Genomic DNA, 18991 nt, shown 5'->3' with positions numbered 1-18991 from the left:
GTGACGTCGAGGGCGGCCTCGGGCGGCGGCGGTGAGGCTGAGGGCGGCCTCGGGCGGCGACGGCCTCGGGGGGAGATGGTGAGGTTGCGGGCGTCCATGCCGACAGGAGACGGCGGCGAAGTGGGGCGACGGCGAATTGGGGAGACGGCGGCGAGGGCGAGGGATTTGGGGAAGAAGTGTGGTGGCCGGGGGGCGGCGGGGAGAGGGGGGCGCTTTTTAAGTGAAACGTAACGGTAGCGTGTTTCCGAAACGCGCTATAGCTAAGTTAGCTATAGCGCGTTTCCTGAAACCCGATACTGCTATTCCTTTCTCCTTTTTCACTTTATTTTATTTCCGTTAGCAGCAGCATCTTACACGTAAGCGCGCTACAGCTAAGGAAAGTAGCAGTAGCGCTGGGGCAGTATACGCGCTACTGCTAGGTTGGGCTAGCCATGTGCGCCCAGTTCAAACATAGCAGCAGCGCATTTTGCTTGTACGCGCTACTGCTAAAGTCATAACAATAGCGCGGTTTATTTACGCACGCTGCTACTAAGTAGCAGTAGCGTTTGATTTTGTACAGCGCTACCGGTAACATTCTATGTATCAGGTTTTCCCTAGTAGTGTACCCACCATGAATAACAATAGCAAGTAGGACGTAGGGTATTACTCCTCACCAGAGGCCCGAACTTGGGTAAAACCCCTGGTGGACCTCCGATCTCATAGTTCCGGCCATGTTAGCAATCGTACTGAGGGCACTGGCTAAATTATGCACCGTCAGTTAGCATGCCAGGCTGGGCTGCGTTGGCTGGAGGCCGATCCCATATCAGATCTTTTCAGGCTTCAGGGGCGGCCTCCAACCAGGAGAGAGCCTAACCTTCTGCTCTTTCACCTTCACTGCAGACGGGGCAGCCCGGGTTGACATCAACCCAACGGCCCACCTTCTCCGTACAATCTATGTCAGCGTTGTGCCTTCATTGTCGAGAGCCACGGAGGCCTCCATATGTGCGCACTGCTGATCTGACAGACAGCTTCGGCAGCTTCACCAACCCTGGTGGCCTTTTTGGTACCAACCTCTCGCCCAAGAGGCCTGTTCGGGCTCCAGATCGACGGAGGCACGTACGGTAGGCGATCTACGCATGCCTGGAAGACCAGATTGGTTGGGAGGCCGAGAACTGGTTAGATCTGTCGAGCTACACGAGACCCTCATCACAACCCTGGCACTCGAGGCCAGGTCCTTACCATCATGGGTAGGGCACTACAAAGACCTAGCAGCAACCCACCAGACCGCCCTAGCTTCGCACTTCGGTGCCATGGTCTGGGACAACTACTTCATCAACCACATAGCGGAGGACTACATCATCGATGGATTCGCCTCCGACTGCAGCGTCAAAACTTCTGACCTCATTTTGTGCTCTCATGCAGAGAGCAACAAGGCTGATGCCATCTTTATCTCGGATATTGAGGTCGAGGAGCCCTCCTGGCACTGGCATGGGAGGCCAGGAATACACATCCGACCTTAGCACCGGCGATATCATATGAGACTGAAGATAGCCACCCTGCCTCAGAGATGGCATCAGAAGGCGAGGAGGCCCCACATGTCCTCACCCTCCAACAAGTCATGATGATGACACCGGTGGGCACAACCATAGCACCGGCAACCCCAATCACACGTACCATCAACGGGACGATAATGACAGACATGGGGCTCGCAACCTCACATCTCCCGTCATCCGGCCAATGGTCGTCATGGCATCAGCATCACCAGTGCCTCCCTCGTCATACAGGCTCAGACTTCCTCAATGCCCTTAGATCCGGTCCAACAGGCCTCCTCACCCCTAGAGCCAATCCCTCAGGACTCATGGGTATACCAATGACTTAGCTCATCATCACGACGGACCTGATGAACTTCGTCACCACAATTCTACTAAGGAATAATATCGCGGAAAGGGCAATGGAGGCCCTCTGGGTGTCCATGCCGCCGGCTGTGAGCAACAATGACAAACGAGTGGCGCCACCGACCTCACCGCCGGCCATGAGCAACAATCGATGCTCTTGTAGCCCATGGTCGTGAGGCCAACGTAGGCTTGAACGAACATGCAAGCGCCGCTCTCCTCCAAACTCCATCCTATGGTCTCGAAGCAGCTGCAGTACTCGCTGATAAGCTCCAAGCTACCCCAGGAGACACAAACCTCCTGGCCAGTCTCACAAAGGTGCTCCACAAGACAGTGGAGCTCCAAGATAATGTCTCCCAATCAAGGCAGTGCCAAGCGGGGACCAATTGTGTCTGCTCAGCAGCCGGCCAACAGCCAGAGGATAGCAGGAACTCTTGTTTTTCATCACACAAAACAAGAATAGCATATTTACACATACTAGAAGAACGCCCATGCGTTGAAACGGGGCCACATTAACTTTAAGAGTTCAATATTAATATTCTCATACATATCAAGTGACATTAGCGACCTTTTTTAGCATCAAATCCTCACATACACACTCTCTCCCTCCCTCTTCCTCACTCTCTCTCCCCACTCCCTCTCTCTCTAACACATACACACACACACACATATCCATCTTATTGGGTACGGGACCACCCACGCCGGGTCCTTCAAGTGCCGGTTCCACCGAACCAACTCCCAGGGCCACGGCCACGGCCAGGGCCAGGGAAGCCGCCCTTCTTCGCCCCCTTCACCGGCCGCGGCCAACACGGTGCCGCGGCACCCGGCCTCGCCGTCCTCGTCCTTCGGCACCGTCGCGACCCAGCTAAGCAGCCCAAACATTGGCCTCGAGAATCAAGAACGCTCGACAACGGAGAGGGAAGGGAAGATCATATACATGTCATAAGAAACGGAGTTTATTTACTGCTCCCTCGATGTATTGTTTCCTTTGTTTGGAGATTGATTATCACCCGTGAGTTAAGGTAAGGTTAATGTGATTGAGCGATTTTTCTGAAAATCAATTATTTGTTTTCTAATTAATGTGAGAGAGTGATTTAAGGTGAGGTTAATTAATTTAGATTTGATCTTTAGAGATTGTTCGTGATTGATTCTACATTACTAAATAACTTGCGCCAATATGGGAAGTTTTGATCTGTTCAGGTTTCTTTCGTTATGTGAGTGGTTGACGCGAAAATAAAACGATGATGTGGGGGGAGGGGACGAAAAAAATCTACGAAAAAAAAACCAGCGAAGGTGGGAGGAGATACCAAATAAACCATGGGAGGTGGGACAAAAAAAAACTGGAAACGGGACTACCAACTGCTCCATTAGAAGTAGAGATAATGTATCGACGCGGAGCGGCGTGCCATCGCGCGCAACATGGCTAGTGTGTTCAAGATAGAGAAGACCTAAAAAGCTATGATTCAATGCTATTAGCACTAAGCTCAATATATTTCCTATTTTGTGGAAATAGATATATCGATTTTAGCTTGTTAGTATTCTAACCTTTTGGGGTACTGCACAAAACACAATTTCTAAAAGAGATTTCCATGCAGTGCTACTTAATATAAACCTTATAGAATTTAAAACTTAAATCATGTATTTTGTTAGATGTGAATATTTCAATATCCATGAATGCATTATGAATTATGTTACCATCAGAGTAAAAAAATGCAATGCAATTATGAGATTAATATGAATGTGTGTATGTGCCTATGTGATATATAGATAGTGTGTGTTATCTCTGATCAATTGCTGAGAATGTGATTGCAAGGCTGTCTGTCACGTAAGGATAAAGGGTGAGATGTAAGAATTGACCAATTGCTTCTTAGCAGCCTCTGCTTTTTCACTTATGCACTCAACAATCAGACACCACAAGTTAGGTTATTGGAAAAGGTCAAAGACAGCAATACATAATGTATACTTTAGGCAACCATTAGATTTGATAATTTGAGGCATCAATTAAAGATTCCAAAAGAATCAGTCGGTGCAATAGTTGGGAAAGTCCTCTTTTCACTGAGCAGAATCAAGTACACTGATAGAATTAACTAATGGACTAAAGTAATTAGTACTGCTCAATAATGGTGGCTGCTTGTAAAATAGATGACGTGACGGCCTAGTTCGTCAAAGCTGATGTGCTGATGGCATGCTATAGCAAACTACCCAGTACATGATGTGCTGGGGATTTTATATAGTATATCATCTATTTAGACGTTTTTAGAGTGCAATGGTTGGGAAAGTCCACCAATTTCCTCTTTTCACTAAGCAGAACCAAGCAAACAGATGGAATTAACTAATAATGGACTAAAGTAATTAGTACTGCTCAGTATTGGCGGCAGTTTTGTAAACTAAATGACGTAACGGCCAAGTTCGTCAATGCTAATTTGCTGATGGAGTAGTACTAAGGTTTGGTCGTTGGAATTTATTATACATCATCTATTTAGACTTTTAGAGTGCATGAATGCCACAAAAGTATCCATCGTTGTCAACTATGATCAGTAAGGATAGCTCTGAACACTATATAGAAAGCATGTGATCGAGTTGCTTCTTTCATCCTCACCATGCAATTCGAACTGCACCCCAAAGCAATGGATGCAAGCCATCCCTATGTGCTCTTCCTTGCACTTCTAGTCATCATCCCACTGGCATACTTCACCCTTTCAGCTCGCCGGCAAGTCGGCCTGAGGCTGCCGCCGGGGCCATGGGCACTCCCGATAATCGGCCACTTGCACCACATGATTGGCAAACTCCCGCACCACAAGTTGTGTGATCTTGCCCAGCGCCACGGCCCACTGATGCTGCTCCGGCTCGGCGGCCTGCCCCTCGTGGTGGCATCGTCGGCGGAGGCGGCCCATGAGGTCATGAGGATGCACGACATCGTCTTCGCCACACGCCCCATCAGCAGGACTATGAAGCTGATCTTTGTTGACGGCTCGGAGGGCCTCATCTTCGCCCCCTATGGCAGCGCTTGGAGGCAGCTCCGCAAGATTTGCACCATCGAGCTGCTCAGCGCACGCCGCGTCCAGTCCTTCAGAGGCATCCGCGAGCAGGAGGTCCAGCACCTCCTTCAGGCGGTGGCATCGACGCCATCGCTGTTGGCCGTGAACCTCGGCACACTATTGTCATCGTATGTGAATGACTCCACGGTACGTGCCATGATAGGAAGTCGGTTCAAGGACCGGGAGACGTTCCTCCGGTTAATGGAGGAAGGTATCGAGCTATTCTCGAGGCCGGGCTTGCCGGACCTCTACCCATCATCCCGGTTAGCGATGCTCGTTAGCCGGATGCCGCGCCGGATGAAGCGGCAGAGTCAGGCAATGATGGCTTTCATGGAAACCATCATCCAGGAGCATCGAGTGCCCAGAGCCGCATGTGACAAGGAGGAGGACTTGGTTGACGTCCTCTTGAGAATCCAGAACCAAGATGACCACTTGGAGTTCGCGCTCTCCACAAACAACATCAAAGCAGTGATGGCGGTAAGTTACGACCACATGCATCATGAATCTCGAGTCATGACACTAAACAGCTAGCTACAGTATTGTTAGGCACTAAGGGCATTTCTAACCGATCCATAAAAAATAGCAGAATATCCAGCCTAGTAAACCCTAGAGTATTTATACTCCACTAAATTTTGGTCAGTTCTAGCCGATCCCCTAAAGTAGCGGAGAAAAAGTAAATTTGCCTAAATTCAATCAAATTTGAACTGAAAGGTCCATGCATTTAAACATGAGTTCAACATAGATAGTCTTTGCAACCAAACATTAAAATATAAATTTAAACTTAAACTAAACTACACTATTAACTTACACTAAACTATACTCAAATTCGGTCGAACTGAAGGTCGAGCCAGTCCTTCGTCGTGAGAGATAGGTCCAGACCAGTGTCGTCGTCGTGGTCGCCGGGGAAGACACTCCACCACTCCTCGACGTCGATCTCCTCCTCCTCACCACCCTTCTTGCCGCCCTCCTTGCCTCCCTCCACCACGTTAGATATGACAATGACTTCGCTGCCATTGACGGCGAATATCGCCTGCTCCACCTCCACGATCTCTGGGTGCTGCCGACGGAGGTCATCCATGTAGGCCTCGTCGGCGGCTACCGCCCGCCTCTTGGACCTCCCGCGCCATCCGAGCGCTCACCACCCCTGGCTCCGGCGAGACGAGGTGGACCAGCGCTGTCCCGAACAGGGAATTCAGATGGGCGTTGGCGCCGTGGTACCTCACCAGCCACCAGTCGTACTCCATGGCCGCGAGATCGGTCGTGTCAAATGACCCGATCCACCGCCGTTGGTGGGTCTCCCGGTTGGTGATCTCCACCACACACACACACCCCACGACCGCTGCCGGAGGCGACCACCGCCGGATACCGAGGTAGGTCCTCGTCGGCGGCGGCAGCGGAAGGAGCTCTGAGAAGTCTTCGAATTGGGTGGGGGCCGCAGCGGCGGTGGCTCGAGGAAGCAGTGGCGGACGATGACCCGCATGCGTGGTGTCGGGGATCCGAGCTGCCGGTCGTTGGAGAGCACCTCCGCCCACTGTGTCCGGCCATTGGAAGGAGAGGGGGAGGCGGACGCGCCGATGGTGGTGCGATGGGGAGAAGAGGAGGCAGATGAGAGGAAGAGAGAAAGAGAGAGAGAATTTTACTCGGCCGCCGTGAGCCGGAGTAAATATACACCAGAGAATAGGGATGGAGTAAAAAAAAATTACTCCACTAACTGGTATAAGAGATCGGCTAGGTGTGACTTAGAGGAGAAAACACGCAAATATACTCTCTTATGGCCTGATAAGGGATCGGTTAGAAATGCCCTAATCGCTGAAATCCATTGCAGGATATGTTCATTGCAGGTAGTGAGACATCAGCAACGATGTTGGAATGGTCCATGGCCGAGCTCATGAAGAACCCTAGGGTGATGCAAAAGGTGCAGGAAGAAGTCCGGCGAGTGCTCAAGGGACAAGCAACAGTAACAGAGGAGAGCTTGAGAAGTTTAAATTACCTGCACCTTGTCATCAAAGAGACTCTTCGGCTGCACCCACCGGTGCCACTCCTGCTACCAAGGGAGTGCCGCGCACCATGCCAAATACTAGGATATGACCTGCCAGTGGGGGCTACGGTGCTTGTGAATGTCTGGGCCATCAGCAGAGATTCGATACATTGGGAAAGGCCAGAGGAGTTCATGCCGGAGAGGTTTGAGGTCAACAATATTGACTTCAAGGGGGCAGACTTTGAGTACACGCCATTTGGAGCAGGACGGAGGATGTGCCCTGGGATGACCTTTGGGCTGGCAAACATGGAACTTGCGCTTGCTAGCCTTCTATACCACTTTGACTGGGAGTTGCCGCACGGGATCGCCCCGGCGGACCTTAATATGAAAGAGGCCCTGAGAGCCGCCTCGAAGCGGAAAGACGGTCTTCTGGTTGTCCCGGTTGTTAGCGTACCAATATGACCAATACTATAAGAGCACACATTTGTGTTACTAACTGTTGCCTTTCTCATTTGTGTACTACTGTTTATCATGATTTGTGTCTACCAGATTGACATCCATGCAAACAGGGAAGATATCCAATTTTAGTATTTGATTTCCCGTTTCTTCTCTGAATTGAAAATTAGACCTCCATTAGCTGATCCCTACGACCTCTTTTATTGCAAAGTTTCAAGTGGAAATCCAAACATGAATCGAAGTATAAAAGGAGCCAAGACTTTTACAACCAAAAGACAACAGAGCAATCCTTAAATTTGTAGTTGAGTAATGTCAATATATTTTCACACCACTGAGCACCCGCTAAAAGTCTGGAGGGAGAAGCCACCCGAGAGTAAGATGGTCATGGACCTTGTATCCCACTGACTTGATCCCATCTACAACATCTAACTTTTGTTCCTCGCTACAATATATATGGCCACCCTTGTCACATCTTGTTAAGTAATCATAAAATGTTGAGTTGGTATGGTTGTAGTAGATGTGGTTTCTCTCTATTCCACCACGCTTGCCTGTTGGCACATGCACTACCTTGGACCATGTTGCACTCAAGAATAAGGCATGATTGTCCAGTGTAGTCACTTCTTTCCACATATAGTCATCATGGGTATTCTTGGTGTTGACGACCTCGAACACCTTGAAAAGACGATACTCCTCTTGTGACCAGTGTACCCTTAGTGTCACCAATAGTTTGTCATTGTGCATGGCAATGTAGCTGTCGTTGATGTAGAGCTTATATTCGCCCACAACTATCCAGCTTTTGTACGTGGGTAGTTGGCGCGTGCCTAGCTCGTACGTGGCAGTGACCACCGGCGTAACGTTTTTAGTCATACCAATGTCGAACATGACGAGCTTCCAATCCCTGATTAGGCCATATAGCTTTCCATTACAAAAAGCAATGTCGTGGAAGCCTAATGTCTCCTTAGACTTCGACCAGCCATGTACCCGATATCCGAGACTGCACACTGCGAGACACTCCAGTGTGATTGTTGCAAGGATACATCGTTCCGATGTGGGGGCTTGTGAGAAAACCAACTTCTCGATTCTTGGCGTGGAGCGTTGCTTGGCAGAAAGGGGCACCTCGATGCTAGAAAAGTGGTTCGCAATAACGAGTGATGCACGATCATCATTATTGGATGTGGCGGCGATCCAGCCGCCATCGTGAAACCCGACCAGCCGTTTCCCGGCCGCCTCGGGCGGAAGCGAAACTCGGAAGAGTGTGTTGTCCATGGGACAAAACACACGCTCCGCCTTGCCACGACATAACAACCACGGAAAGGTTGGCGCCGGCGGTTGCGGTGACATAACAACGCGACATGACTGGCACACGGCGGTGAAACGGATGCGTTCGAGCGGAGACGCGATCTTGTCATAGATCACGCCGAGAACATCGCTCGGAAGGTTGGACCACAAGTCGCCTGCCGTCGCCGCAGCTGATGCACGTGTCTGTGCTGCCATCGATCCTGGTCTTCCGGGCAGGTCCTCGTGTATTTCTTCCTGGATATTTGTGGAGTTCTGCGCCATAGGTGTCGCATAATAAAAAAAATAAATTCAGAAGGTTTCGCATAATATATTTTTTTAGAAGAACATCGCGCTTTATTTCATGTTTCAAAATTCGAAGGGATACAAAGGTGATCCGGAGGGTCAATGAGCCACACATGTCGACCACTATCAAGAGTAGTAGCCATTCTAGCTAGTCTATGTGCCTCACCATTATTCGCGCGCAGAAGGCTGGACTTCGTTCGGGCCACGTATGTGAAAACAATCGGGCTTTCCACGTCCCAACTCTCAACACAATTTTTTATAACACTCTCAACACTATTTGATCGTTATAGTTAGAGCCTAACTCCCTACAAGAAGAAGCGCTGTGTTAGTAGCAAAATAATGCAAAAACGAAATCTCGAAAAGAAAATGCTGCAAAAACAAAAGTATTAAAAAGCACAGTAATTTAGAATCTACATACCTACTAAACAGCAATGCTACACATACATGTTTCTTTCACAAGTTTAAGGATTGATTTGATGTGGCAGTTTTTGATTGGGGGTAAGGGGAGGATGCGGGCCCACCTCCATGAAAATCAGGGGTCATAGATTATGTTTGGAAGGAGTCCGTAACAGCCTGTAAAGCTTCCTAGATTTGAAGTCTCTTGGTGCATCGCGTGCTGCGAGGGCCGCTATGGGCACAACTTGTAAGGGGTGTAGCTAGTTGAGAGTAATGCATACCTATATAGCTATATAACCGTAATGCACTCTCCGATTTTTCCTGTTTTAAGAAGGTTCTATGACGTATTGTCTGGTTTTTTTGTTTTTTGCTTTTTCTTTAGCGGCTCAACAGTTTTTACTTTTTTCCCTCTATTTTTTATTTCCCATTCTTTTCTATTTTTCTTTTTCTGTCTTTTTTTATTTTTATTATGTTCCCTTTTAATATTTTAATTCATGAACCTTTCCTAAATTTCATGAATATTAACAAATCATGATCACTTTCGAAAATCCATGATTTTTTCCAAATTCATGAATATTTTGAAAAATCACTAGTTTTTCAAATCAACGAATGTTTTAAACAAATCATGGTTTTTAATTCGCAATTTTTTTAAAATTCAAGATCTCCTTTCTATAATTATGAAAATATTTTTCGTTAATAAAAAATTACTAATAAAAAATGAAATCAAGTTTCTTCTGAGCTAGAAGTGGATCAGGTGAAAAGAAAGCTAAGGGGTTGAGTGGAGTAGGAAGCCAAGCTAAGCGACAGAGAGCTTATTGGGGCGGCCCATGTGAGCATTACAGTAACAATTTTATGGTTTTAGCATGGAATAGAAGCCCTTAAGGGGCTCACACAATCACCATCAGCTGTCACCGTGGCCCAAATGTGTATGGACACCAGAACCACGCATCTAACAACTCCATTCTTGTCTCAGAACAAATATCATATCTAACAAAAAACACTAGAACGTTATTAAAATTCAAGTCAACACAAATAAACCAGAATGAAACAACTGACATCAATAACTTGCTAGAAAAAAAAAGTTAATCTAAGTAGTGAAGAAGGACGCAACGAAGTGGACGTTAGCCTCTCGTCTAGGTCCAAATTATTTTGGAGTATTGAGAATGTTGTGACCTATTTGCAAATGCTGGTATGCAACACTATAAATTAGCTACCTAAGGGCATCTCCAATGGCGACCTGCAAATTTCATCCTGCATCCGTCTGCGGAGGGAGGGGGGGGGGGGTCCAATCCACGTACACGGACGTGGGACGCCGCCATCCAACGCTGCCCGCATATATTTCAAACACTTTATGAATCACATGGCGGAAATTCATGCAAACATGGCTGGATTTCATACAAACTGGGCAACATTCATGCAAACATGGTTGGATTTTATATAAACATGCCGGATTTCATACCAATCGGATGAAAAACTTTACATTTTGGACATATCTTAACTAAAAACGTAAAATTATGTGCACGGACGGTCGCGCGGAGCTCCTTTCCCACGACGCCGATCAGTACACCAGTTTATGGCTAGCCGTGGCAGATCACTTTGTCTTCCCCATGTCCGTCGGCCCGCTGATCACTCCGTCGGAAGTCCGCAGCACTTCCAAAGTAATTTTACCTAGATGCAATTGTTATTGTTCCCTCATAACATCAATGTTTGGGGCAAAGTGTATAAAGTGGTTGCCAAGTTGCTCCATACCACATCCAACATGTCCATTACGAAAGACAAGCATGTCATCATTTTCCAGATCTGAAACAATAGCTTCATTGAGAACAACAAAAGACCCTATTGCTATGACACGTAAATCTCTGTGTTATGGCGCCGACGATTTGTCATGCACTCGTATGAATCAGGATCAACAGCGCCTGAAGATAATTTATTTTGTATTTACTTCTATTGGATGTGCAACCATATATGTTTTTACCATGTATACCCTAACCTATGTATATATATATATTAGTCCAACACTGTCTAATCCTTATTCATCTACGTATGGTATTTCTTACCTTTTTCAGTTTCCGCATCCTAGTAGCCTGTCAGTATGAGTTCACGAGGGACATAAACAGAATCAAATTCCAAAAAAAAATACAGATGAGTCAAACTCAAACTTAATACAAAAAGGCAACATGTGCATAGTTTAGACTTTAGAGAGCAAACACATTTTTGAAAGGAGAGCAAACACATTACACATCCTCGCTAACACATGTGAAGGCTGGCTGCCACGCTAGCTAGCTAGCACGTTGGTTGGCTAGAAGAATCCAGCCGCCTCGCTCGCAGTCACTCCGTTTCCTTTTAATTTTCTCCTATGTTTCCTTTTATCTTCCGCGTAGCTCTCGGCGACACCGCCGTGGTGATCCCGCCGCGCCCCCTCCTCCCTTCCCCTGCCTGAGCCCACAAACACCACGGCCGTGATCCTGCCGCGCCCCCTTTGGTACTTGCGTGGTGGTGCATCTACAATATAGAGAGCCAGGAAGAGTGGTCCATATGATGTGTGGTTTTAGTTCCTGTGGTTGGGTATTGGTCGATGTGAGTGGTTGGCTTCCCTGTTGATGCGAGTTCTTCAACTGGACGGCCATGGTAACCGTATGGATAGATTGCTGTGAAGGTTCACACACACAATTTCACATGGGTCTATGTGTGTCACGCTAGCGGCTTGGCTGTCTTAGCACATGCTTGTGTATTCCTCTGATGTCATGTACGGATATGTATTGTGTTAGAGATGGTTATCCTTTATGTCTGGCTGTGGTGTGGTCCACATTACTATCATGGAACACGTGAAATTGATGGCCTAGAGCAAATTCTCAATCGCAGCAGCCGGCATGGGCACATTCTCAAAACATGTGAAAAAACATACCTTTTCCCCAGGTTGAAATGTTCTACCTTGGAGTTGCGAGGAAGGGTCCATCCTTACATATAAGATGTTTGCGGAGATAAAAATATTAATCATAGGATGCGACGGCAAATCGAATATTAACCCAATCCAATGAACTACCTAGTAGTCTAGTACGGTAGTACCCCTACTTGCTAATACATACGATGCAGGAGAGGTGCATTGCATCATATGGGAAATGTCAAAACGAGCTCCTGAACTCCCAAACTTTGAATATCATTTTCTTAACTTTGTAGCTATGGTTTGTGTATACGTCTTCATCTATACACACTTGTATTGAATCTCTAGGCCTATAATCAGTGATCATATCTATCGGGGACATCTAATAATTTGTGCTAAGCAAGTATAGTATTACCCATTCAGATTATTTTACTTACACTTGATGTCTTTTACGCTAGTTGACACCTTGGGGTGCAGGGAATGTAACCACCGGGGTTAACCGCCGGGCTGTAAGAATTGGCTGCTACATAGTCAAATGAAACAAGTGTAGCAAATTGGCAATATTCAATTATGCAATGCTACGCATTACCTAATTTAATCGCTAAGACGTTCTTCAATAGGGTCCAAGAGCCATCCATCAAACTTGTAACACCAGGTGACAGCCGGAAACACGCATATCTATATGGTGCATGCATGAACCTGGAGGCTTAACCACCGTAAGGTGGAGTGGTCATGCCACTTTAAAGTCATTTTCAAATTTTGTGCAGACGGATTTACCAATTCAATTTCTTTAGTCGGAAATAGCGTGCAAACATGCCTGATGCAGATTTATGCCTACTAGAGCAATCCGGTTGATGTCTGCTTTTGAATAAATCAAGTTGCTTATACGATAGAATTTAATTAGTATGGTGATTTTTTTTTTCAAATGATTGACAGGTGTATGCATGCGTTAAGGCGCATCCACCCGTTAAGCTAAGTGTATGTTGCGCAGGTGACAGTTATGGCGATCGGAAGGTGATTATGTGTGCTGGACGGGTCAATGGCAATGGAGAAGATGTGTGTGTGTGTGTGTGTGTGTGTGTGTGTGTGTGTGTGTGTGTGTGTGTGTGATGGAAACTTTTCTTTCTGGGCAAAGTTGCATCACCAATGGGGTCTTGCCTTCTTTTACCATCGAGCTAGCTATATATTGGTCACCTTCTTCATTTTTCCATGGATGCCACACCTTCACAAGATATCGAAATCGAGGCCTTCTTCACAAGTAGCACTAGACCCGAAGTACAAGGGTCCAGATTAAATAGTTAGACGTGCAACAAGTGACCAGCCACGTGTTTATTTTGTTAGCCATAATCTTGATCAACACTCTTCATTTTTAAATATAAGTCTTTTCAGAGATTTCAATGCATGCAATTAGTTGGGCATGTCCGTCCGGTGCGGATCGTGGACTCAGCAGGCGCACAGTCGGTGCTGCGTCTTGCAGCCGGGTCGTGCGGCAGCACGTGAGCTGCATGCCTGCGTGTAGGGATTATCATGTGCATGTAGGTAGTTAGTTATTACTCCGATTTTCTACCATGCCGGAATATCCCAGATTGGTGTGGTTCAAGTGCAAAAAAGATGGGGTATGTGCTTCTTTTGATTCGCTTGTTCACCGGTAGCCGGCGCAATTTTGATAGCTCATTGTTTACTCAAATTTGTGTGTAGGATGGACGCAGGTTTTCGTATTGGGAAGAAAATTACAGCGGTCAATTGATGGTACAGAATCTGATAGATGATCATGCACTTGTTGCGAGAATAGAGGCTAGAGATGAGACTAGATGCGAAGCAAAGTCAAATTCTTCAGAATCGAAGAAGAAAGAACTATACAAGCTCGAGAAGTCAATAGAGAGAATCAACAATGAAGACATAGAGAAGATATTAATCCAACTAGTGGGAGCAGTTATGGAAGTTGGATATCTTTTAAATTATCAAATTGTGGTTCTTGTTTTTTTTTGTCTTGTTCTCGTAGCGAAAAATTGGTAAATTATGCACTCCAATATATCAAAATGTCATCGAATGAAATAAAGAAGCAAAGAAATGTGTTTCGGTGTCCGAAAGTGAAATCCAAATGAAAAAAATTACTCTGTTATATATAAGGTATCGGTTAGGTCCAGTGAAAACTTAGTGAAGTAAAAATAGAGTTTTGCTAAAGCACATCTAGATGTGCCCTAAGTATTGCACATCTAAGTCCCATGTCATTAATTTTACACAGAGATTCGTGCAGGCATTTTTTTGCCTTTGGTCTTTTTCTTTCTAGTTTGATTGAGTCACTTAGATGTGCAATAAATAGATGTGCCCTAGACAAACCGGTAAAAATACTCCACTACAGGTTTACTCCACCAAATACTCCGCTATTTTTAGAGGATCGGTTAGAAATGCCTAAGGGGTGTATCCAGAAACCACCTCCAAAACCGTTTTCTATACCGGTGGTTTCATACCTAGGTTTCCATTTGATGCGCCGCTGTTTCTTCCATGTAGATCCTACCGGACTGGTTTCGTTTGTTCCCTCAAATCTAGCGAGGTATCCGCCAAAGCCCAACCAGACCCAGCTTTGATTAATGATGAGGTCCTGTCCAGCGCAGCATCGATCACAGTACGGCGTTGTAGATGTAAACACGCAGATTTGACCTAAGACTTCCCTTAGATTCGTCGTGGCCCAGGTCAGTATTTCTTAATCCCACTGGCACGTTGCAGCTCACTAATCACATGCCTTATGTAGTAGATTAATCATGGATCCACTAGTACATCTTAATTACCACACGGCTTAATTACACGCTTGCGAGACTGAGCATGGATGACACATGTGGCATGTGGTAATGGATGATACTATATGGAGGCTGACACGTAGATATGAATCGACGCTCACAGAGCCAGACTGATGGATAGCAAGAACACAAACGAGCAGTTAGCTCTGCCTAACTTGTTCATTCATCCTATCTGAGCTCTTCGTCGATTCCACCTGTTTTCACTACTCTCCGTCGATCCCACTAGAAATTAATGGCGCGGTCGTCATCTCCTCTCGTCAACAAGGGTTCGCCCACCGAGCAGCGCCGCCTGCTCCGCGCTCGCCGTTCTTCAAAGCGCATCACCGCTTTGAGCCCGAGCAGCGCCGCCTGCTCCACCCTCCCTACCACCGAGCAGCAGGATGACGCCGGTGTCGTTGCTGCCGCCACGGCTCCGAAGCAAGATACTACTCTCTCAGACGAGACCCTGGCGGTTCACGCCGGGGAGAAGATGGGGAAGAACGGCGCCATGGACACAGACTCGATCGCGACACCTATCGTGAGCGGCACGACGCACTGGTTCAAGAGCTCGCACGACCTCATCGCGTTCAAGGAAGGCCGGCGCCACAGCTTTGAGTACGGCCGCTACGGCAACCCCACTGTGAAGGTCCTGGAGGACAAGATCAGCACGCTGGAGAGGGCCGAGTCGACGCTTGTCACGTCCTCGGGCATGAACGCCATCGTCGCTACGCTGCTCGCGCTCGTGCCACCCGGCGCCGGCCACGTGGTGACCACCACCGAGTGCTACAGCGAGGCGCGTGCCTTCATCCGCGACAAGCTCTCCAAGATGGGCATCAAGGTGACATTCGTCGAGCTGAATGACATGGAGACACTCAAGGCTGTTGTTGACCAGGCCGAAGTAAGTTAATTTCCATAACACATATATAATCAAGGGATCCATATGCATGTATGTTGATTTTTTCTGACTCTTGGGATGCTTGGCCATGATGCAGGTGACACTCTTCTACACTGACTGTCCGACGAACCCCCACCTCAAGTGCATCGACATTAAGCTCGTCGCGGAGCTGTGTCACCGCAAAAGGGCGCTGGTGTGCGTCGATAGCACCCTCGCCTCGCCCATCAATCAGAAGCCACTCACCGTCGGGGCCGATATCGTCGTGCACTCTGCCACAAAGTACATTGCCGGCCATCACGACGTGAGTAGCTACCCTAGAACACATGTATTTTCGTAGATCGTAGAATTACACTGCCATTTTGCTCCTTTACTTCCATGATCACTAGTAGTGTCTATATAGTTTAAGACTTCTCATCATGTTATTCCATTTCAGGTCATTGCAGGATGCATCAGCGGCTCGGATGCGCTCATCTCTAGGATACGTGCATGGCATCGCGATCTCGGCGGAGCCATTAGTCCGGTATGTAGTATATATTAACTGTAGTACATAAGTTAACGCTCATTCTTATTCAAGAAAACTAGATTTTAAAGCTTACCACTTGCACTGGAACTGAATTATTGCAGGACGCAGCCTACATGATCATACACGGCCTCAAGACGATGGCGCTTCGCGTGGAAACACAAAACCATACTGCATTGCGCATGGCGCGCTTGCTCGAGAACCATCCCAAGATGGAGCGGGTGTACTACCCTGGACTCATCAGCAGCCCATGGCACCACATCGCCAAGAGCCAGATGACCGGTTGCGGTGGCGTCATCAGCTTTGAGGTGGCATCAGACCTGCACGGCGTGATGAGGTTCGTCGACGCATTGGAGATACCCTTCATTGCAACCTCACTTGGCGGGTGTGAGAGCCTCGTGCAACAGCCGGCGGTCATGTCCTTCTGGTACGTGGCGCTCTAGAGTTCCTCTCGTTTGCATCTTAGAGGATGATTCACTATATATATTTATGGTCAACATTTTGACTTATATTGCATGGATTGTGTATTTCTCAGGGGGGAGAGTGATGAGGAGAAGGCCAAGAATGGGATCAAGGACAACTTGGTGAGGTTTAGCTTCGGGGTTGAGAAGTTTGAGGATCTCAGGGATGACATTCTCCAAGCCCTGGAGAAAATTTAGGATTATTCTTGATCACTAATTAATAGTGTAACAATTTTGACAAGCTAGCTATGTAGAAACCCTTTTTGTGCATATGGTAGGTAGTCAAATTGTGCTGAAATCCTAAGAAAAGGTAATTAGTGTGTATTCTTTTATTTCTTGAAGGAAGAACATCGAATTTGATGATAAGAAATATGTGCTTCGGGCTATATGTAATTGAAAGAAGTTCAAATATACAAAACTTTACTTTCTATTTCACTATTACAGCCATGTCAATCACTTTTATTCGGGTAAAAAAATTGTTTCCCATAGTGTCGGCGCTGATTAGGGTAGATCACTCGGTAGGGTATCCCGGCATGGTCAATAGGTCGGAGTGAGGAAACATGAGACATGTTTATATAGGTTCGGGCCCTCCTTGCGAGGAAAAAACGTACTCATGCTCATGTATATTGTGATCGTTTTTGTTGAATTGAGAGATTGTAAGTGTGTCTATCGACTAGCTCCACCCTGGCTTATGTATAAGATACTGTGGACCATAGGGTTGCACGCCCTAGTCGGCTACATCAGTGGAGGGGAGTCTTGAATCGCTCTGGCTTCCTTGTCTTGGATAACAAGGCCTTCAAAGACTTCCTTCTACGGGGCCCTTGGACCGGCATGATGGCCTGGGAGGAAATCGATCTAGGAGGCCTCGAACCAGCCTACTTGGACCAGAAATTATAAGGTGAGGTACCCCTAGGCTATAACACCATAAGTAGCCCCTGGACCAGTCTTCAAGCTTGGTAACCTCCTGATCGGCACCGATCTACAACACTACCTTCTCGCTTGCCAAGGTTCAAATTGGTTCTTCGAAGCTCCCTTAATAGTTCGTCGTCGATCTCCTATAGCCTGACTGCTCCCGAAGTTGGATGAACCACTCCGGTCTTGACTTTTCGATGAAGATAATTGAGCTGCACATTGATATTTAGGCACAACTGACTTGCACGCGTCGTATTCTCGCGTAATACTAGTTAAATTGTTGGACCCGATTTGCTCTCAATCAGATCGGCTAGTCTCTTCACCCAGACAAGCCGGCCCATGTGCACCGTCTCACAACCGGTCAAAATGACGTGTGGAGGCCCCACATAGGCCACATCCCATCTCACGGCGGTGTGTGCCTTGATCTCCTTGAGAATTAACGACAACCCCTTGATCCTCATGCACTTTAAGAGGCATTAGTGGGGATGTGAAGGGATTTCCTACCACGTGGAGGGGCTTTACTGACGTCGTTCCTCCTTCCTTTCGCTTAGAAAGAGGGGATGAACGGAGGAAAACCTTTCTGTGCCTGCCCATTTTCCTCTTCTTTTTCCTTGCACACCTACTCCATGCTTTGTTGCACCGCAGCTCCATGGCTCCCAAGTCCAAGCATCGGATGAGGGACGACAAGATCGCCGGCACGGGAAAAGCACCACAACTGCCAAGGCCAAGGAGAAGGTGCCATTATTGACGAAGGGCGAATAGATGACATGCACCATCACTGGCACTATGTTGTTGCATCTTGTTAACATCGGCTGCCTCTTGGAACCTACTGTCGCAATTCCCTATTCACTGGTGATCAAGATGGAGGACAGTTGCGTCTTCACGGAGAACGTGCCCAAGTCGTAGGATTACAAACGGGTTAGCTTCATCCCTTTCTTCCTTTGCGGTCTTAGTTACCCAATCCATCTCTTTTACTATGGTATTCTCCAATTTTAATGCCTGCAAATGCAGCACCTCACACCCAACTCTAGCTTGCACATCGCGTGCTTTATTAATCTCTGTGAGTGCTTCCGCAACGTCAAGCCTCACTTTGACATGTGGAGGAAGTAGTTCCAAGTTAAACTCCAGACCGACGTGAACGAGACTTGTGAGTGTGGAAGGGCTGTCATATGTAAGCAGTCTGGATCCGGGCACTGTCAAAGTAGCATTTTGGGGATAATCTGGT

The 18991-nt window shown here is 47.2% G+C and overlaps 2 protein-coding genes across 2 annotated transcripts; both read left to right on the top strand.

Annotated features, from left to right (window-relative positions):
- The first annotated feature begins 4630 nt into the window (after nt 1–4630).
- On the top strand, nt 4631–7349 carry LOC119367035 (cytochrome P450 71D11-like). Its single transcript, XM_037632668.1, has 2 exons — nt 4631–5386; nt 6735–7349. The coding sequence occupies exons 1-2, from the start codon at nt 4646–4648 to the stop codon at nt 7347–7349; spliced, it is 1356 nt and encodes a 451-aa protein (XP_037488565.1). The 5' UTR covers nt 4631–4645.
- Nucleotides 7350–15231: 7882 nt separating this feature from the next.
- LOC119367034 (probable cystathionine gamma-synthase 2) lies at nt 15232–17052 on the top strand. Its single transcript, XM_037632667.1, has 5 exons — nt 15232–15876; nt 15971–16174; nt 16307–16393; nt 16498–16820; nt 16929–17052. Exons 1-5 carry the CDS (start codon nt 15232–15234, stop codon nt 17050–17052), a joined length of 1383 nt encoding a protein of 460 aa, XP_037488564.1.
- The last annotated feature ends 1939 nt before the right edge of the window (nt 17053–18991 follow it).

This window comes from Triticum dicoccoides, chromosome 2B (genome assembly GCF_002162155.2).
Source record: "Triticum dicoccoides isolate Atlit2015 ecotype Zavitan chromosome 2B, WEW_v2.0, whole genome shotgun sequence".
In the NCBI taxonomy this organism is placed as follows: Eukaryota; Viridiplantae; Streptophyta; class Magnoliopsida; order Poales; family Poaceae; genus Triticum; species Triticum dicoccoides.
Note: the sequence above shows the minus strand (reverse complement) of the source record. Positions and strands in the feature narration are given on the sequence as shown.